At 42.7% G+C, this 22,303-nt stretch overlaps 1 protein-coding gene across 1 annotated transcript in view; it reads left to right on the top strand.

The window, feature by feature from the left end:
- LOC115119237 (tyrosine-protein kinase receptor-like) overlaps nucleotides 1–22,303 on the top strand; it is a 96,615-nt gene that overhangs the window by 36,447 nt on the left and 37,865 nt on the right. The window contains exons 5-7 of the mRNA XM_065004281.1: nucleotides 2,633–2,772; nucleotides 2,893–3,033; nucleotides 21,447–21,596. Of these exons, the coding sequence (XP_064860353.1) occupies nucleotides 2,633–2,772; nucleotides 2,893–3,033; nucleotides 21,447–21,596 (431 nt within the window). The remainder of the gene's footprint in view (nucleotides 1–2,632; nucleotides 2,773–2,892; nucleotides 3,034–21,446; nucleotides 21,597–22,303) is intronic.

The raw sequence follows: 22,303 nt of genomic DNA, 5'->3' as shown, positions 1-22,303 counted from the left end.
GTCTCATACCTCCTGTGTTGTCGTTGAGCTCAGGGAATCTCAGTTAGATGGTTATTGTATGGTACTGCAGGAGCAGAAACAGCATTAGAGCCAATGGGAAATCAATATTCCCACTGGGCAAAGATGTCAATTCAATGTCTTTTCCACGTTGGTTCAACATAATTTCATTGAAATGATGTGGAAACAACATTAATTCAACTAGTGTGTGCCCAGTGGGCTTCAAGCACATATTCAACCGCAAAGACCAGGTTTTTTCCCAATGGTTTGCAAAGAAGGGCACATATTGGTAGATGGGTAAAAAAAAGCAGAAATTGAATATCCCTTTGAGCATGGTGCAGTTATTAATTACACTTTGGATGGTATATCACTGCACATAGTCACTACAAAGGTACAGGCGCCCTTCCTAACTAAGTTGCCGGAGAGGAAGGAAACAGTTGCAGAGATTAATGGCTGTGATAAGAGATAACAGAGGATGGATCAACAACATTGTAGTTACGTCACAATACTGACAGAGTGAAAATAAATTGTTTACATTTTTAAAATTGTATTTATTTTTTTTTTGCCCTTTTTCTCCCCAATTGGTAGTTACAGTCTTGTCTCATCACTGCAACTCCCGTATAGACTCGGGAGAGGTGATGGTCGAGAGCTGTGCATCCTCCGAAAAACACAACCCAACCAAGCCGCACTGCTTCTTTGACACAATGCCCACTTAACCCGGAAGCCAGCTGCACCAATGTGTCAGAGGAAATACTGTACACCTGGTGACCGTGTCAGCATGCCCTGTGCACGGCCCGCCACAGGTGTCACTAGTACGCGATGGGACAAGAACATCCCTGCTGGCCAAACCCTCCCCTAACCAAGACGACAGTGGGTCTATTGTACCCTGCACCATGGGTCTCCCGGTCACTGCAGCCTGCGACAGAGCCTGGACTCGAACACAGGTTCTCTAGTGGCACAGCTAACATTGCAATGCAGTGCCTTTGACCACTGCGCCACTCGGGAGGCCACAAATATTTTAAAACATGCATCCTGTTAGCAATAAGGCACAGAAGTAAAACTGTAAAACATGTGGCAAAGAAATTAACTTTTTGTCCTGAATACAAAGCATTATGTTTTGGGCAAGTCCAACACATCACTGAGTAGCACTCTTCATATTTTCAAATATGGTGGTGGCTGCATCATGTTATGGGTATGCTTGATATCGGCAAGGACTAGGGAGTTTTTAGGATAAAAATAAACAGAATAGAGCTAAACACAGGCAAAATCATAGAGGAAAACTTGGTTCAGACACTGTGTAACAAATTCACCTTTCACCAGGATAATTACGTAAAACATAAGGCCAAATATTCACTGGAGTTGCTTACCAAGACGACAATGAATATTCCTTAGTGGCCTAGTTTCAGTTTTGACATTAATCAGCTTGAAAATCTACGGCAAGACTTGAAAGACTTGAATGATCAACAACCAACTTGACAGAGCTTGAAGAGTTTTTTAAAGAATAATGTGCAAATATTGTACTATCCAGGTGTGCAAAGCTCTTAGGGACTTAGAGTGTCTAGTTTGAGAAACAAAAGACTCGCAAGTCCTCAACTGGCAGCTTAAATTGTACATGAAAAACACCAGTCTCAACGTTAACAGTGAAGAGTCAACTCTGGGATGCTGGACTTCTAGGCAGAGTTGCAAAGAAAAAGCCATATCTTAGACTGGCCAATAAAAATAAAATATTAAGATGGGAAATAGAACACAGACCCTGGACAGAGGAACTCTGACTAGAAGGCCAGTCTCTCGGAGTCACCTCTTCACTGTTCATGTTGAGACTGGTGTTTTGCTGGTACTATTTAATGAAGCTGCCAGTTGAGGACTTGTGAGGCATCTGTTTCTCATACTAGACACTAATGTACTTGTCCTCTTGCTCAGTTGTGCACCGAGGCCTCCCACTCCTCTTTCTATTCTGGTTAGAACCAGTTTGCGCTGTTCTGTGAAGGGAGTAGTACACAGCTTGGTACGATATCTTCAGTTTCTTGCCAATTTCTTGCATGGAATAGCCTTAATTTCTCAGAACAAGAATAGACTGACGAGTTTCAGAAGAAAGGACTTTGTTTCTGGCCATTTTGAGCCGAAAATCGAACCCACAAATGCTGATGCTCCAGATACTCAACTAGTCTAAAGAAGGCCAGTGCCAACGTGCCATTGGAACACAGGAGTGATGGTTGCTGATAATGGGCCTCTGTACACCTATGTAAAAATAAACCATAAAAAAATCTGCCGATTCCAGCTACAATAGTCATTTACAACATTAACAATGTCTACACAGTATTTCTGATCAATCTGATGTTATTTTAATGGACAAAAAATGTGATTTTCTTTAAAATACAAGGACATTTCTAAGTGACCCCAAACTTTTGAACGGTAGTGTAGATGCAACACACTTCTCTCATTAAAGTAAAGTTGTTTATCTACTTACTGCACAGATGGCCAAACACTGTTTGGGACAATAGACAAGGCTGTTTAGATACTTATTTGAACAGAAAGTCCTTTCAACATTTTGCCGTCCAGACACACAAACAAACACGCAGAAACACACATACATACTACAGACACACACACTTAACCCTCTGTTTGCTATGAATAGGGCCCAGTGGGAGGTGCTGGAGGCGGTTATTGGAGAGGTGGATGAGCCCTTCCAGGTGACCCTACTCTACTCCACCTGCCTGGGGAAGGAAAAGGCTTCTCTGGCCCTCGACTCCTTGGACCTCAGAGACTGTGACATGGGTATATTCTGATCTACATTTCCAAACATCAATAGAAAAATCAAAATGCAATGCTATTTTTACTTTAGCGTATTATGGGGGACTAAACCAGAAGTTAAATGTGAGCTCTTTCTTGTTCCAGGTCACCATGACTTAGAGCTAGGCACAGACTGTGACGAGAGCAAGTCTTTCCACTGTGACTTGGGCAGCTGCATTGACAAGACTAGTGTGTGTGACTTCCACGGTGACTGCCCCCTAGGGGAAGATGAGGGATTTATCTGTGGTGAGTCTGTGAGGGCATCAACAGTGCAACAACATTACATTACATTACTCATGGGCCAGGAAAAACTCTGGGCCCTGTGTACTGAATGTGTACATTGTATCTAATCTTTCCAAGAAACATGTTGTTTATATTTTATCTAAACTTCATACTTTGAGAAATACGACTAAGTTGTGTAATATTCTGACCTTTCAGATAGGTACGGAAGAGTATTAGGGCCAATTCAAGAGAGAAAACAAAAACTATGAGTTATTTTTATTTATTTTGGCACTGAGAATATTTTTTCTAAGTGCCAATATTTCGATAATAAAGTGGCAATATTTCGACAATAAATTCAAAATAAAATTGTGAAAAGTTGCAATATTTCAAGAATAAAGTGACAATATTACGAGGATAAAGTAGAAATATTTTATGAATAAAGTTGCAATATTTCAAGAATAAAGTGACAATATTACGAGGATAAAGTAGAAATATTTTATGAATAAAGTGGCAATATTTCAAGAATAAATGTCAAATTAAATTTTGTGAATAAAGTAGCAATATTACACGAATAAAGTGGTAATGTTTTGTGAATATAGTGGCAATATTTTGAGAATAAAGTGGCAATATTTCAAGAATAATTTGAAAGAATAAATTGAAGACAAAGTGCCATTATTTTCCGAATAATGTGGCAGTTATATTTCAAGTTTAAAGTAGGGGATTTGGTTAATTGCATGATTCCTGGCTTCCTGTTGCTGTGCAAGCCACCATAGAAAGGCCGGAGTTAGATAACGTGGTAAAACTATAATTATCACATTTGAGGTAACCCAGATGCAGACAAAATCAAATTAATAACAGTTTATTAATCCAACAGGAGCAGGCAAAAGACAGGTCAAGGGCAGGCAGGGGTCCGTAATCCAGATAGGTGGGGCAAAGGTACAGGACGGCAGGCAGGATCAGGGTTAGGGCAGGCAGAAAAGGTCAAAAACCGTGAAAACTAGAAAACAGGAACAATCGAGAGACAGGAACAGAGGGAAAAACGCTTGACGAAACAAAACTAAACAAAATGAATTGGCAACAGACAAACAGAGAACACAGGTATAAATATACAGGGGAAAATGGGGATGATTGGCGACACCTGGAGGGGGGTGGAGACAATCACAAAGACAGGTGAAACAGATCAGGGTGTGACAATAATTTAGAATTGGCTTTATTATTATAAGTATTATGACCTTAAGGAGTTTGTGCCGCAGATTGGGTCTTTTCAGAAGGAGGAACCACACGGAATTGGATGAGGTATAGACCGTTGTACAGTGAAATCAACAGTAATGGGCAAATGCAAGGCTACAGAGGGTTGCATCTTTGTGCAATTCAGAGAGTTTTAGTAGTAACGCAAGACACTATAAGACAGATAATCAAGATGATCGATCGCCAGGTCAAGGTGTGGAGCTTAGGCGCGCACAACGCATGAGATGATGGCAATACACAACCAAAGGTCCCAACATGCTATGGTATATGGACGGATATGATAAAATGAAACCATATGGTATTGCAATACAGTGCTTCATAGATGGCTTTAGCCTTTATGTTTTGTGGATGGAAGCTTACACCACAAACAATGACCCAAAGGCAATAGCAGATTACTTCATTACATGCGTTTGGGAGCGTGCCCAGAGAGGGTCTGCGCTGACAAGAGGTACCGAAAATGGGCACGTAAAAAAAATGCAGGTGTTTCTACTCAGAAACCACAATGATAGTTTTGACAAAGATTGAAGTTTCCTTTATGGATGTAGAACTGTAAACCTGTGACTTGAATCATGGTGGGCATATTAAGAAAACAAAGTGTGCAGTTCTGGATGAACCTCTTCCAAAACCTCTTCCTGGATAGAAGTCTGATACAGTTCTGGATGAACCTCTTCCAAAACCTCTTCCTGGATAGAAGTCTGATACAGTTCTGCTTCCTTAAACGTGTGCAGGTAATAATTATGTTTATTATACCTTACTGATGAAACAATCACACACGCCCCACCAGCAGCTATTCTTAACACTTGTTTTTATTATCTGCATTAAATTGGTGATATTATTTATTCTTGGTAAGCTTGTGCAGTGACCTTGGCCTAAACTTACCATGTTAATAAGTTCAGTTCAGGGCAATGCCGATCAGTGATGAAATGTTCAGCTATGATGACTGGGTGGTTGAAGATGATGGGGATATCTGTGCTGACTGTGTAATCAGTCATGCTTGGCCCATGCTGACTGACCTCTGATACTTGGTCTTCATCCTAGACAATGAACTCAGTGTTGTCATATTCATCATCATCGTGAGACACATCACTCAATGGCTCAGAGATGGAAGTGTCTTCAAGTCTCTTGCAATGGCTTAGTTACAATATAGAAACTCAACTTGGGTATCTTGACTGTCTCATATATTGTACCAGTGGAAAAATCACCTGGAAGTCTGTTTGAAGTCCCACAACTCAAAGCCAGTCTCAAGGCCTTTGCTGGATTGTCCAGTGGGGAAGAAAATATCCTTTCCCTCTTTCAGGATCTCAGTAACTCCTGCACTGCAGTCCAAACCAACCTTTCTGGTGCCTCCTCCTTGCTTTGCTCTGACTTGTTTGGTGTCCTTGTTACCAGTGTGAATCCACTCTACTTCAATACTGCGAGTCCTTGATCTTCCTCTGGTCTAACTCTGGTCTGCTTCCTCTGATCTTCCTGGGGTGTGGATGTGGATAACTGCATAGAAAACAGCTTTTGAAAAATAAAACTTGCTTAAATACTCACAACACAGTAAAGCAAAGGCATAGGTCATTTCAGCAGACAAGAAAAACTGACCAAAATCGACTGTCTTGCAATATTATCATTACATTTACATTTACATTTAAGTCATTTAGCAGACGCTCTTATCCAGAGCGACTTACAAATTGGAACTTAAGGTCTCAGGTGAAAACGTGGCAGTTCAAATAGAAAGGAGTGAAATAACAATGAGGGGGAGGTACAGCATTTGATCCACTGGTGGCAGAGAGGTAGCCTGGAGGCAGCAGGAGGTGACAAAACTGTTTTTAGCATTACATTAATTAATAATTAAGAATCCTTAGAGCAGCTATATCCCTCCACATTGTTCAAAATGTGCAATGGTGGTTATCTTTATCCCTGACACTTGTTTTTCAAATATAAGTTAAATATTCAACAACAACAAAAAAGTCCAGAACAATCCTATCAAGAAAATGCTGTGACAAGAACACTCCGCTAGGTGGCTTCATAACTATACATAGCTGTTCACAAATAAGATGCTTCATTATGATGAACTTCACTTAAGTACTTTATACAGTGGTACTTTATACAGTGGTGTAAAGTACTTAAATAGTACTTTTTAAAACATTTTTACTTAAGTCGTTTCTTGGGGTACCTGTACTTTACTATTTCTATTTTTTTAGTTTTACTCCACTACATTCCTAAAGAAAATATTAACTTTTTACTCCCATACATTTTTCCTGACACCATACATGTTCAGGCGGGACAGAATGATGGTCAAATTCACGCACCTATCGATGTAACGGGTAATCATTCCTACTGCATCTGATCTGGCAGACTCACTAAACACAAATCCTGCGTTTGTAAATGATATCTGAGTGTTGGTGTGCGATTCTGGAACAAGCAGTGAATGGGAGTCTATTGGGCGCAGGCACAAAAACCCAACATTAGCATGAATTTCGCAAACAAGAAGTACAACATTACACATCTTTTCCGAGATGTGAGATAACTAACTTTCTATCTGTAATATCAAATATGCTTTGGAATCATGACATGACATACTTTCCGGGAAAATAGGTATGCTTCTCAACACATACATTGACTTTGAGAAGGGGTTGTGTGACAAGATGCTTGGCATCCGCGTGATGCAGCATGATAAACTGAACGTTATTGGTCGACAGTGTGGCGTTATACTTTCCTTCATTCGTTGGATTCCTATACATCTCTATTTCAGTTTAAGGGTCTTTATTGGCATGGGAAACATGTTTACATTGTCAAAGCAAGTGAAATAGACAGTAAACAGAAGTGAAATAAACTATAAATGTACACTAAACATTACACTCACAAAAGTTCCAAAAGAATAAAGACATTTCAAATGTCATATTATGTCTATATACAGTGTTGTAACGATGTGCAAATAGAGTACAAAAGGGAAAAGAAATAAACAGAAATAGGCGTTGTATTAACAATGGTGTTTGTTCTTCACTTGTTGCCCTTTTCTTGTGGCAACATGTCACAAATATTGCTGCTGTGATGGCACAGTGTGGAATTTTTAACCCAATAGATATGGTAGATTATCAAAATTGGATTTGTTTTTGCGAATTCTTTGTGGGTCTGTGTAATCTGAGGGAAATTTGTGTCTCTAATATGGTCATACATTTGGCAGGAGGTTAGGAAGTGCAGCTCAGTTTCCACCTCATTTTTGTAGGCAGGGTGCACATAGCCTTTCTTCTCTTGGGAACCAGGTCGGCCTTCGGCGGCTTTTCTCAATATCAAGGCTATGCTCACTGAGACTGTACAAAGTCAAAGATTTCCTTATCTTTTTGTTTTCTCATGGTTTGTTTGGGTCTAATTGTGTTGCTGTCCTGGACAGGAACAGCTTGTTTAGGGGGCTCTTCTCCAGTTCATCTCTCTGTAGGTGATGGCTTTGCTAGATTTGGGATTCGCTTCCTTTTAGGTGGTTGTAGAACTTAATGGCTTTTTTTGTGATGATGATGACTCCTTGCTGTCCCCAGTCCACCTGGCCATGCTGCTGTTCCAGTTTCAACTGACCTGAGCACTAGGACCATGCCCCAGGACTACCTGACATGATGACTCCTTGCTGTCCCCAGTCCACCTGGCCATGCTGCTGCTCCAGTTTCAACTTCCACCTGACTGTGCTGCTGCTCCAGTTTCAACTGTTCTGCCTTATTATTATTCGACCATGCTGGTCATTTATGAACATTTGAACATCTTGGCCATGTTCTGTTATAATCTCCACCCGGCACAGCCAGAAGAGGACTGGCCACCCCTCATAGCCTGGTTCCTCTCTAGGTTTCTTCCTAGGTTTTGGCCTTTCTAGGGAGTTTTTCCTAGCCACCGTGCTTCTACACCTGCATTGCTTGCTGTTTGGGGTTTTAGGCTGGGTTTCTGTACAGCACTTTGAGATATCAGCTGATGTACGAAGGGCTATATAAATAAATTTGATTTGATTTGATTTGATTTTCTAGATTTAGATAATTAGCGGGTGTCGTCCTAATTCTGTTCCGCGTGCATTATTTGGTGTTTTATGTTGTACACAGAGGATAGCTTTGCAGAATTCTGCATGCATACAGTAGTCTCAATTTGGTGATGGTCCCATTTTGTGAATTATTGGTTGGTGGGCAGACCCCAGACCTCACAACCATAAAGGGCAATGGGTTCTATAACTGATTCAAGTATTTTTAGCCAGATCCTAATTGGTATGTCAAATTTTAAGTTCCTTTTGATGGCATAGAAGGCCCTTCTTGCCTTGTCTCTCAGATTGTTCACAGCTTTGTGGAAGTTACCTGTGGTGCTGATGTTTAGGCCGAGGTTTGTACAGTGTTTTGTGTGCTCTATGGCAACGTTGTCTAGATGGAATTTGTATTCGTGGTCCTGGCAAATTGACTTTTTTGGACACCATTATTTTTTTCTTACTGAGATGTACTATCAAGGCCCAGGTCTGACAGAATCTGTGCAGAAGATCTAGGTGCTGCTGTAGGCCTTCCTACGTTTGGGACAGAAGGACCAGATCATCAGAAAACAGCTGACATTTGATGTCAGATTGTTCTAGTGCCCTCGTCAATTAATGTACAGTACATGCAGTTGAAGTCAGAAGTTTACATACACTCAGGTTGGAGTCATTAAAACTCGTTTTTCAACCACTCCACTAATTTCTTGTTAATTAACAAACTATAGTTTTGGCAAGTCGGTTAGGACATCTACTTTGTGCATGACACAAGGTGTATGAAGGTGTATGATCGCAAACCCCATGAACGTATGGCCGTAATCCAGGCAATGGAGGAGGCATATGGTAACATTCCAGTCTTTTCAGACCAAGGAGAATATCGCCTGTGATGTTGATGAAAATCTGTGGCCGGACAAAAACAACATACAGTGCCTTGCGAAAGTATTCGGCCCCCTTGAACTTTGCGACCTTTTGCCACATTTCAGGCTTCAAACATAAAGATATAAAACTGTATTTTTTTGTGAAGAATCAACAACAAGTGGGACACAATCATGAAGTGGAACGACATTTATTGGATATTTCAAACTTTTTTAACAAATCAAAAACTGAAAAATTGGGCGTGCAAAATTATTCAGCCCCTTTACTTTCAGTGCAGCAAACTCTCTCCAGAAGTTCAGTGAGGATCTCTGAATGATCCAATGTTGACCTAAATGACTAATGATGATAAATACAATCCACCTGTGTGTAATCAAGTCTCCGTATAAATGCACCTGCACTGTGATAGTCTCAGAGGTCCGTTAAAAGCGCAGAGAGCATCATGAAGAACAAGGAACACACCAGGCAGGTCCGAGATACTGCTGTGAAGAAGTTTAAAGCCGGATTTGGATACAAAAAGATTTCCCAAGCTTTAAACATCCCAAGGAGCACTGTGTAAGCGATAATATTGAAATGGAAGGAGTATCAGACCACTGCAAATCTACCAAGACCTGGCCGTCCCTCTAAACTTTCAGCTCATACAAGGAGAAGACTGATCAGAGATGCAGCCAAAAGGCCCAGGATCACTCTGGATGAACTGCAGAGATCTACAGCTGAGGTGGGAGACTCTGTCCATAGGACAACAATCAGTCGTATATTGCACAAATCTGGCCTTTATGGAAGAGTGGCAAGAAGAAAGCCATTACTTAAAGATATCCATAAAAAGTGTTGTTTAAAGTTTGCCACAAGCCACCTGGGAGACACACCAAACATGTGGAAGAAGGTGCTCTGGTCAGATGAAACCAAAATTGAACTTTTTGGCAACAATGCAAAACGTTATGTTTGGCGTAAAAGCAACACAGCTCATCACCCTGAACACACCATCCCCACTGTCCCCACATCCCCATCCCCACTGTCAAACATGGTGGTGGCAGCATCATGGTTTGGGCCTGCTTTTCTTCAGCAGGGACAGGGAAGATGGTTAAAATTGATGGGAAGATGGATGGAGCCAAATACAGGACCATTCTGGAAGAAAACCTGATGGAGTCTGCAAAAGACCTGAGACTGGGACGGAGATTTGTCTTCCAACAAGACAATGATCCAAAACATATAGCAAAATCTACAATGGAATGGTTCAAAAATAAACATATCCAGGTGTTAGAATGGCCAAGTCAAAGTCCAGACCTGAATCCAATCGAGAATCTGTGGAAAGAACTGAAAACTGCTGTTCACAAATGCTCTCCATCCAACCTCACTGAGCTCGAGCTGTTTTGCAAGGAGGAATGGGAAAAAATGTCAGTCTCTCGATGTGCAAAACTGATAGAGACATACCCCAAGCGACTTACAGCTGTAATCGCAGCAAAAGGTGGCGCTACAAAGTATTAACTTAAGGGGGCTGAATAATTTTGCACGCCCAATTTTTCAGTTTTGTCACGCCTTGGTCTTAGTATTTTGTGTTTTCTTTAGTTATTTGGTCAGGCCAGGGTGTGACATGGGTTTATTGTGTTGTCGTATTGGGGTTTTAGTAGGCATTGGGATTGTGGCTGAGTAGGGGTGTCTAGCATAGGCTATGGCTGCCTGAGGCGGTTCTCAATCAGAGTCAGGTGATTCTCGTTGTCTCTGATTGGGAACCATATTTAGGTAGCCTGGGTTTCACTGTGTGTTTGTGGCTGATTGTTCCTGTCTTTGTGTTTGCACCAGATAGGGCGGTTTCGGTTTTCATTATTTCATTTCGTTATTTTTGTAGTTTCTGTATGTATAGGTTTTCCTTCATTAAAATATATCATGAATCATCATCACGCTGCATTTTGGTCCGATCCTTGTTCTACCTCTTCGTCAGAGGAGGAGATAGAAGAGAGCCGTTACAGAATCACCCACCACACCCGGACCGAGTGGCGTGGTAACAGGCAACAGCGACAGAAGAAGCAGCGAAAGGAGGAACGGACATGGGAGGATGAATTGTTCGGAGAAGGACCCTGGGATCAGCCTGGAGAATATCGCCGCCCCAAAGAAGAACTGGAGGCGAGAGGCGCTGGTATGAGGAGAAGCAACAGCGGCAGCAGGATCAACAATATCGGGACTACACTACTTGGGAGGATATAGACAGGTGGGCGGTCGACCCAGAGAGAGTGCCGGAGCCCGCCTGGGATTCGCTGGAGCAGTGCGAAGCAGGTTATAGGAGAATGGAGTTGGAGAGACAAGCACGGCGGCTCAGGGAGAGTGTGGCAGAGTCAGGAGTCAGACCTGAGCCAACTCTCCCTGTTTATCGTGAGGAGCCAAGGAGGAGACCAGAACCAGAGCCGGTGTTAGAGGTGAGCGAAGCAGAGACTGTGAAGGAGTTAATGGGGAAAGTGGAGGAGAGAGTAATGAAGGAGTTGCTAGTTTGGTGCTTTAGGTACGATATTCATCCGACGGAGCGTGTCGGGGATTTGTTGGCACCTGGGTCAGCGCTCCATACTCGTCCTGAGGTGCGTGTTAGTCGGCTGGTGAAAATTGTGCCAGCCTCACGCACTAGGCCTCCTGTGTACCTACCTAGCCTTGCACGTCCTGTGCCAGCCCTGCTCTCAGGCTCTCCAGTACACCTTCACGGTCCGGTCCATCATGTGCCACCTTCACACACCAGTCCTCCGGTGGCAGCTCCCCGCACCAGGCTTCCTGTGCGTGTCCTCGGTTCAGTACCACCAGTTCCAGCACCACGCACCAGGCCTTCAGTGCGCCTCGCCTGTTCAGCGCAGCCAGCGCTTTCCTCCTCTCCTGCGCTGCCGGAGTCTCCCGCCTGTTTAACGCAGCCAGAGCCTTCCTCCTCTACAGAGCTGCTGGAGTCTCCCGCCTGTTTAGCGCAGCCAGAGCCTTTCTCCTCTCCTGCGCTGCCGGAGTCTCCCGCCTGTTCAGCGCTGCCAGAGCCTTCCTCCTCTACAGCGCTGCCGGAGCCTCCCGCCTGTTCAGCGCAGCCAGAGCCTTTCTCCTCTCCTGCGCTGCCGGAGCCTCCTGCCTGTTCAGCGCAGCCAGAGCTGCTAGCCTGCATGGAGCAGCCAGAGCTGTCAGTCTGCATGGAGCAGCCAGAGCTGTCAGTCTGCATGGAGCAGCCAGAGATGCCAGGTTGCATAGAGCAGCCAGAGCTGTCAGTCTGCATGGAGCTGTCAGTCTGCATGGAGCAGCCGGAGATGTCAGTCTGCATGGAGCAGCCAGAGCTGCCAGTCTGCATGGAGCAGCCAGAGATGTCAGTCTGCATGGAGCAGCCAGAGCAGCTAGATCCGCCAGTCAGCCAGACTCTTCCGGATCTGCCAGTCAACCAGACTCTTCCAGATCTGCCAGTCAACCAGGCTCTTCCAGATCTGCCAGTCAACTGGACTCTTCCAGATCCGCCAGCCAGCCAGGATCTGCCGGAGCCAACTACCTGCCTGAGCTTCCTCTCAGTGCTGAGCTTCCTCTCAATGCTGAGCTTCCTCTCAGTGCTGGGCTTCCCCTCAGTGCTGAGCTTCCCCTCAGTGCTGAGCTTCCCCTCAGTCCCGAGCTGCCCCTCAGTCCCGAGCTGTCCCTCAATCCCGAGCTGCCCCTCAGTCCCGAGCTGCCCCTCAGTCCCGAACTGCCCCTCAGTCCAGTGGGGTTCTGGGTGAGGACTACTAGGCCATGGTCGGCGGCGAGAGTGGACTATCCTAGGACGCGAGGGGGAGGAACTAAGACATTACCTCTTCGTCAGAGGAGGAGATAGAAGAGAGCCGTTACAAGTTTTTGATTTGTTAAAAAAGTTTGTAATATCCAATAAATGTTGTTTCACTTCATGATTGTGTCCCACTTGTTGTTGATTCTTCACAAAAAAATACAGTTTTATATCTTTATGTTTGAAGCCTGAAATGTGGCAAAAGGTCGCAAAGTTCAAGGGGGCCGAATACTTTCGCAAGGCACTGTATATAATTGATTTTGTTTCCGCAATGGAGTTTTTGTTTCTTGACTTATGATTTAGAATTGACTGTATTTTGGCAATTTCCAAATGCCTGAAGGTACCACGTTAATCTGTACAAACAATAGTATGCAAGTATAAACACCATGGGACCACGCAGCCATCATACCGCTCAGGAAGGAGACACGTTCGGAGATTAACATACTTTGGTGCAAAAAGTGCAAATCAATCCCAGAACAACAGCAAAGGACCTTGTGAAGATGCTGGAGGAAACAGGTACAAAAGTATCTATATCCACAGCCAAACGAGTCCTATATCGACATAACCTGAAAGGCCACTCAGCAAGGAAGAAGCCACTGCTCCAAAACCGCCCAAAAAAATCCAGACTACGGTTTGCAACTGCACATGGGGACAAAGATGGTACTTTTTGGAGAAATGTCCTCTGGTCTGATGAAACAAAAATAAAACTGTTTGGCCATAATGACCATTGTTATGTTTGGGGAAAAACGGGGATGCTTTCAAGCTGAAGAACACCATCTCAACCGTGATGCACGGGGGTGGTAGCATCATGTTGTGGGGGTGCTTTGCTGCAGGAGGGACTGGTGCACTTCACAAAATAGATGGCACCATGAGGCAGGAAAATTATGTGGATATATTGAAGCAACATCTCAAGACATCAGTCAGGAAGTTAAAGCTTGGTCGCAAATGGTTCTTCCAAATGGACAATGACCCCAAGCATACCTCCAAAGTTGTGGCAAAATGGCTTAAGGACAACAAAGTCAAGGTGTTGGAGTGGCCATCACAAAGCCCTGACCTCAATCCTATAGAAAATGTATGGTGAGAACTGAAAAAGCGTGCGCGAGCAAGGAGGCCTATATTTTCCTGACACGGTTACACCAGCTCTGTCATCAACTCAAGTATGACAATTGAATATTTTTTCCACCACTGTGTGTGTGTATGTGTGTGTGTATGTGTATATATCAAATCACATTTTATTGGTCACACACATATTTAGCATCTGTTGGCAGTATAGCGAAATGCTTATATTAGACACGGAACAAAAATATAAAACGCCACACAATTTCAACGATTTTACTGAGTTACAGTTCATATCAGGAAATCAGTCAATTTATATAAATTCATTAGGCACTAATCTATGGATTTCACATAGATTTCAAATGATTGAAAAAATTAATGAGTTAATAAAGCCGCATACAAACATGGTCTCTTTTTTGCTTTCTTGAGTAAGGCAGCTCCAAAATGCAGGTGTTTCAGCCTAGCTCAATGCTTTCTGTGGTGGTTGGGCAGCCAGTGTAGATGTTGGTAATGTTCGCTAGTTGCGGTGTGATTGGCTTAGTGTTCTGTCCCTCATGGGGACACTACGTCACCGACAAGTCTAAGGGTAGAGCTCAAAAATTCAAAACCCTTGGGTGCTGCCATAGAGTTACATTAGAAGTGCCCATCCAAGAAGGCTCATTGGCTACAGATCAAATCTACAGTAGCTTTGATTGGACTGATCATGTCAACATTATACTTTCTAAATCTTAGCTAGCAGTCATTATCATGAATCAGGTTCACTTTCTTCTGGCAAATCCTTTTTAATCCTTATCATATGAAGAGAAATAATGAAGAGAAATCATAGATATAACATTTCGCTGCTCATCGGCCAGTGGACATAAACATTACACAACAAGTTGGAAATTCAACAATGAGTAGTTTGGAAGAAATCAGTGGCTAACTGCAAGCATTGCAAAGCAATCACTGGCCTGCTATTCAGTGGAGTGGCTGTGTGGTCCCAAGTCTGGGATTAAATGTGTCTTTTCCAAGCTTAAAATGATAAACATTCAAAGTTGGCCATGATTTGTGCCAAGCTCAAAACAGCTGTTAACTCGGAACTGCGAAATATGACTTCAGTGAGTTTAAGACAACTGGGAACTCGGGGAAAAAGCAAGTTCTGACTGGGAAAATAAGATTTGAACGGTCGTCTAACTCGGAATTGTAAATCCAGAACTCTGGCTTCTTTCTAGAGCTACGACCTGAAGATCACTGACGTCATCATGACTCAACCTTGAGTTCACAGTTGTCTTGAAAGCACCATAAATGCAGAGAATGCCAGACTTTGATGACAATGTTTGGTGACAAAATCTTCCCACAAAGGATTGCCACGCCACCTTCCTGTTCAAGTGAGCACAGCACAACAAGTTGAGTCCAAAAATGTATTGTATGTTGCTGCATAAATTATGTAATATGCCAGGGAGATATGTATACTGTAGCTTAGAAGTAATACTAAATGTATGTTGTGTAGTAAGCTGTTAGTAGCCCATGTGCCTCACCCTAATAATTTGGTCTATTTTCCCCTCTTAATTTTGCCTACTGCTTTCATTGTCTGCTTATATGGGAGAACACCGTAAGAACGGCCCATGTTCTGAATTCTGTCGCTGTACTTTTCAAAAGTGCTGAACAAATAGTCATATTGACTACGTCAGTCCTAGCTCGCTCATTAAAGCCTTAATCGAAATTACGGATTGCCCCTTATCCGCTTGTCGTCCCCTTATGCCATAGTTTATACATCTCAATTGTCAGTAGAAACGACATTTGTTTAAGCAAGTCAGCCATATCAGCTATGTTTTTTTTAAAGGCAGTAAATGAGGCTGAATGGACTGTTTCGCTGCCAGACAAGGGTGCTCTGATAGCCAGGTGTAGCAGTGGTAAAGTGTCCTGTTGGGACTGCTGTTGGGTCAGCTTTATGTAGGCCCTAACAGTTTGTGGGAACCATGTGTCACCATTTAGTGTTGTGTTGTGTAGTGGCTTTCTGGCATGCAGCCAACATTTTTTTTTTTTTTTGCCCCACCAAGATTTACATGCTATAATCGCCACTGGTCACCACCATGCCTCACTGTAGGGATAGTGCCAGGTTTCTGCTCAGATGTGATGCTTGGCATTCAGGCCAAAGAGTTCAATCTTGGTTTCATCATATCAGAGAATCTTATTTCTCATGGTCTGAGAGTCCTCTAGGTGCCTTTTGGCAAACTCCAAGCGGTCTGTCATGTGACTTTTACTGAGGAGTGGCTTCTGTCTGGCCACTCTACCATCAGGGCCGGTTGTGACACAGCCTGTAATCAAACCAGGGTCTGTAGTGACGCCTCTAGCACTGAGATGCAGTGCCTTAGACTACTGCGCCACTCGGGAGCCCTTTTGCTAAGTTTGGCTGGTTGGCCAGCTCTAGGAGGAGTTTTGGTGCTTCCAAACTTCTTCCATTTAAGAATGATGTAAGTCACTGTGTTCTTGGGAACCTTGAATGCTGCAGACATTATTTTGTACCCTTCCCCAGTTTTGTCCCTCGACACAAATCTGTCTCGGTGCTCTACGGACAATTCCTTCGACCTCATAGCTTTGTTTTTGCTCTGACATGCACTGTCAAATGTGGGACCTTATATAGACAGGTGTTTGCCTTTCCAAATCATGTCCAATCAATTGAATTTACCACAGGTGGACTCCAATCAAGTTGTAGAAACATCTCAAGGATAATCAATGTAAATAGGATGCACCCGAGCTCAATTTCGAGTCTCATTGCAAAGAGTCTGAATACTGAATAAGGTATTTCTGTTTTTTAAATATATTTTTTATAAATGTACAACATTTATAATAACCTGTTTTCACTTCGTCATTATGGGGTATTGTGTGTAAATTGATGATAAAGAATATTTATTTAATCAATTTTAGAGTAAGGCTGTAATGTAACAAAAGGTGGAAAAGGGAAGGGGTCTGAATACTTTCCGAATGCACTGTACTGTGCATAGTCAACCCTTACACAAGCACAGTAGGATGATTTCATTCATATTCGTGCTTCTCCAGCCCAGTCAGTGGACTGACACTTATCTACATGGTGCCTATTTGGCAGACACACATTTTGTGCTTAATATATATTTTTGTTCACAACTGAATACAATGGCCCTTCAAATATGAAAGATCGTGGTTGAGAAGCAGTGATGCATGTATGACTGTTTATCTTACAAAGACCAAATAAATGTTCCTATGTAAGATGAGAATAAATACGAGTTGCATTTGGAGCATATGATAGAAGAAATGCAAAGGGTAAGTAACAGCAGTAGTAACAGCAGTAGTAACAGCAGTAGTAACAGCAGTAGTAACAGCAGTAGTAACAGCAGTAGTAACAGCAGTAGTAACAGCAGTAGTAACAGCAGTAGCAGCAGTAGTAGCAGCAGTAGTAACAGCAGTAGCAGCAGTAGTAACAGCAGTAGTAACAGCAGTAGTAACAGCAGTAGTAACAGCAGTAGTAACAGCAGTAGTAACAGCAGTAATAACAGCAGTATTAACAGCAGTAGTAACAGCAGTAGTAACAGCAGTAGTAACAGCAGTAGTAACAGCAGTAATAACAGCAGTAGTAGCAGCAGTAGTAACAGCAGTAGTAACAGCAGTATTAACAGCAGTAGTAACAGCAGTAGTAACAGCAGTAGTAACAGCAGTAGTAACAGCAGTAATGACAGCAGTAATAACAGCAGTAGTAACAGCAGTAGTAACAGCAGTAGTAACAGCAGTAGTAACAGCAGTAATAACAGCAGTAGTAGCAGCAGTAGTAACAGCAGTAGTAACAGCAGTAGTAACAGCAGTAGTAACAGCAGTAGTAACAGCAGTAGTAACAGCAGTAGTAACAGCAGTAGTAACAGCAGTAATAACAGCACTAGTAACAGCAGTAGTAACAGCAGTAGTAACAGCAGTAATAACAGCAGTAGTAACAGCAGTAGTAACAGCAGTAGTAACAGCAGTAGCAGCAGTAGTAGCAGCAGTAGTAGCAGCAGTAGTAACAGCAGTAGTAACAGCAGTAGTAACAGCAGTAGTAACAGCAGTAATGACAGCAGTAGTAACAGCAGTAGTAACAGCAGTAGTGACAGCAGTAATGACAGCAGTAATAACAGCAGTAGTAACAGCAGTAGTAACAGCAGTAGTAACAGCAGTAGTAACAGCAGTAATAACAGCAGTAGTAGCAGCAGTAGTAACAGCAGTAGTAACAGCAGTATTAACAGCAGTAGTAACAGCAGTATTAACAGCAGTAGTAACAGCAGTAGTAACAGCAGTAGTAACAGCAGTAATGACAGCAGTAGTAACAGCAGTAGTAACAGCAGTAGTAACAGCAGTAGTAACAGCAGTAATAACAGCACTAGTAACAGCAGTAGTAACAGCAGTAGTAACAGCAGTAATAACAGCAGTAGTAACAGCAGTAGTAACAGCAGTAGTAACAGCAGTAGCAGCAGTAGTAGCAGCAGTAGTAACAGCAGTAGCAGCAGTAGTAGCAGCAGTAGTAGCAGCAGTAGTAACAGCTACTACAGCAGTAGTAACAGCAGTAGTAACAGCAGTAATGACAGCAGTAGTAACAGCAGTAGTAACAGCAGTAGTAACAGCAGTAATGACAGCAGTAATAACAGCAGTAGTAACAGCAGTAGTAACAGCTACTACTGCAGTAGTAACAGCAGTAGTAACAGCAGTAATGACAGCAGTAATAACAGCAGTAGTAACAGCAGTATTAACAGCAGTAGTAACAGCAGTAGTAACAGCAGTAGTAGCAGCAGTAGTAGCAGCAGGAGTAGCAGCAGTAGTAGCAGCAGTAGTAACAGCAGTAGTAGCAGCAGTAGTAACAGCAGTAGCAGCAGTAGTAGCAGCAGTAGTAGCAGCAGTAGTAACAGCAGTAGTAACAGCAGTAATAACAGCAGTAGTAACAGCAGTAGTAAAAGCAGTAGTAACAGCAGTAGTAACAGCAGTAATAACAGCAGTAGTAGCAGCAGTAGTAGGAGCAGTAGTAACAGCAGTAGTAACAGCAGTAGTAACAGCAGTAGTAAAAGCAGTAGTAACAGCAGTAGTAACAGCAGTAGAGTTTGCTAGTGGTGTCGACGAACAATTGCAGACATACCCTAGTAGCCAATTTGTTGGAATTATTGTTTAGAGAGTATGCCATGTCAATGAAAAAATACTACACCAATGTAACACCTAATCATTGACATGTGTGTCTTAAGTGTTAGCCTGTTACCTGATCCATAACCTGTAGACTAGTTATGAACCTGTAATCTGGTACAAGAATTTTGCTGTCATCGGTGTGACATTGCATCAAGTCAGGATCAACATTCTTCATGCAGACAGAGAGCAGAGCTCTGCACGAATCTGCTACCCCTATTCACTCACTGCACCACCTCCAGAACCCCCCTATTGCGAACACACCTTTTGCTCCTCCAATTTTGAGAAGGATTCTTCTGCGACCCCACGGTCGTGCAGGAAATCCGAGTTGTTAATGATTGACATCTTCAAGAAGCTGGACCTCTAGCTACATATGTCATGTAAATTGTTAGATGTTAGCATATCTAGAGGTGACAAAAAGTTGTCAAATTTACTTTAGATGTGACAATGTTTTCATTAGCAAACAAAGTTCATAAAAATAGCCATTAATGCTAATGTTAGCTAGCTATCTATCATTCACTGATCTCTCAATCTAGCTAGCTAACATTATACTGCATCTAAAGTCAATCTGGTGACATAGAAATGACGACAAATGTATTTCTACTAATTATTTGCTTCCTTTTGTGATGTCATTTACCCAAGCCACTGTAATGAACAAACTAGATTTACATCTCACCTGTGTACCGGCTGGCTGGCTGCCAGTCTAGTGTACTGTGATCTGTGCTGATGCCAGCAGTCGCATGTGATTATGGCTTAGAAAAATATGTGTAGCCTAACGTTTTGACTTTATTCTCTAAATATTGTACTATCCGTGCAAAAATGTTGGTTTTACCAAGTGCCACCACACATTGCCGTTTATTACACTTGGCCCTACTATTCCGTAGATAGGCCTTCTCCATAATTCATTGTTAGCTAGTGTAACGGATGTGAAACGGCTAGCTTAATTAGCGGTTCGCGCTAAATAGCGTTTCAATCGGCGACGTCACTTGCTCTGAGACCTTGAAGTAGTGGTTCCCCTTGCTCTGCAAGGGCCGCGGCTTTTGTGGAGCGATGGGTAACGATGCTTCGTGGGTGACTGTTGTTGATGTGTGCAGAGGGTCCCTGGTTCGCGCCCGGGTATGGGTGAGGGGACGGTCTAAAGTTATACTGTTACACTTAGATAAAAAATGTTACTCACTAAAAACAATATTATTTCAAAGTAAGTTTTATAACGTTGGATCAGATTATGTTTGAAACATCTCCGGGGAAAATAGTTTCCCCATCTTTAAATCACATTTTTGTTGAGTGTGGTGCTACTGGCAGGGTGCAAGCCACTTGCATAAACTATATTAAAGTTTAATGACCACGATAAATAGTTCATCCTTTCACTGGAAGCAGTAAGCCAACAGTAAGTGCTCTCCTCCTCTCTATGTCTCAGTCACTTATGTAAAGAGCAAAGTATAACAACCACTAGATGGACATTGCATTAAGAGACAAAAGTGCCAGCTAGAGTCCTTCCACTAATATGTTTCTTTGGACCATTATCTGTGGGTTTGTTAAGGTTACTGTTTCTCCGAGGCACCCCTTGAAACTGAAATGCCATTATTCAACTGTCATTTGAATTGAAATGCTCCTTTAAACTGCAGCATTGTGAAATTATACAGTGAATTTAGCAATTAGTGAAAACACGAAGGTACACTCAGTGCTTGCAGCCCTTGCATCAATGCTCACAACAACACCATTAGTCATACAGGCCTTCTCAACACTCACAGGGTGACATGTATTGTCATCAGTCTTGTCCTGGAGGCAGAACTGAGCGAATTCTGTTTCATATTTAGTCAAAATTTGCTATGTTGTACAAATTAATTTAAACAGAAATGTGCTTTTTTGGTCTTAATTTAAGGTTAGGCATTAGGATTAGCAGTGTGGTTAAGGTTAGGGTTAAGCACTCTTGCAGAGCTGCCTCCAGAACAAGATTCATGACGAAGAACACTAACCTGCTCAACACTCAATCAAAACATTCATCATTCAATGCAAAGAATAGTTCCCACATGGAGAATAAAACTGATCCCTCCAGTAAGTAATGACATGTCTATTGAATAGTGGAACCCTGGAGAGATGACATGGCTTCAGCACAATAGGATAGCCTTTCTTTTGCATATTCAAAAGACACTACATTTTGAGAAGAAAATATAATGTGCTGGAGTGCTCAAGTTAGTATACAATACAAGGTGCTCTTTAAAAAGGGTAATCAATAGATCTTGTCACCATGCCCTATTTGATCATTTCCTTAAAGCTTTCATTTTTATAAGCTGTATCCGTATTTATAAGTGTACAGATCACTGAATGAGCCGGTGAAGTGAGTATGTTTTGGTCCACTGTGTCCCTATGTAGATTCTCTGCCCTATGGAGCCCACTGTTCCTTTGAGCCTGGGTCCTGTGGCTGGTCAACGTCCAATGAGCTGTCTTCTTGGAGGAGGGTCAGTGGGGAGGAACTGGAAGACAGTGAAGACATGCTGGGGACAGCTCTGCAAAATACACAAGGTAAATGGTGCAAAACACAACAGGTCAATTGTGTTCGAATTGAGAATTGGTTTTCAGTTGCTGTTGAGTCTCCTCTATATCAGGTCCTGGAGCTAAGAGGGGAACTACAGAATGAGAACACTGTATAGGCAAACATGATCCTTCAGGTTTCTTTCTCATATTACACAGAGACTGGAAATACATTTGGGTTTTTATGACTCCAATGGGATTTTAAACCTCCCCCTGTCCGAGTCTGTAATACCAACATGTATTAAGCAGACCACCATAGTCCCTGCACCATAGTCCCTGTGCCAAAGAACACTAAGGTAACCTGCCTAAATGACTACCGACCCGTAGCACTCACGTCTGTAGATGGCGCCGGAGAAGAAGGCTGACGTTTTACGTGTTCCTAACTAATTGTGTTTTTTTGATTGTTTCTTTGCGATGTTTGTAACTTATTTTTTAAACTTATTTCATACGTAATGTTGCTGCTACTATCTCTTATGACCGAAAATAATTTCTGGACATCAGAAACTGCTCGGCCTCCGACCCCAAGGCACTGCAGAGGGTAGTACATCACTGGGGCCAAGCTTCCTGCCATCCAGGACCTCTATACCAGGCGGTATCAGAGGAAGGCCCTAAAAATTGCCAAAGACTCCAGCCACCCTAGTCATAGACTTTTCTCTATGATACCACATGGCAAGAGGTACCAGAGCGCCAAGTCTAGG

This window comes from Oncorhynchus nerka, linkage group LG18, assembly GCF_034236695.1.
Source record: "Oncorhynchus nerka isolate Pitt River linkage group LG18, Oner_Uvic_2.0, whole genome shotgun sequence".
In the NCBI taxonomy this organism is placed as follows: domain Eukaryota; kingdom Metazoa; phylum Chordata; class Actinopteri; order Salmoniformes; family Salmonidae; genus Oncorhynchus; species Oncorhynchus nerka.
This window is presented reverse-complemented; position numbering and strand designations above follow the sequence as displayed.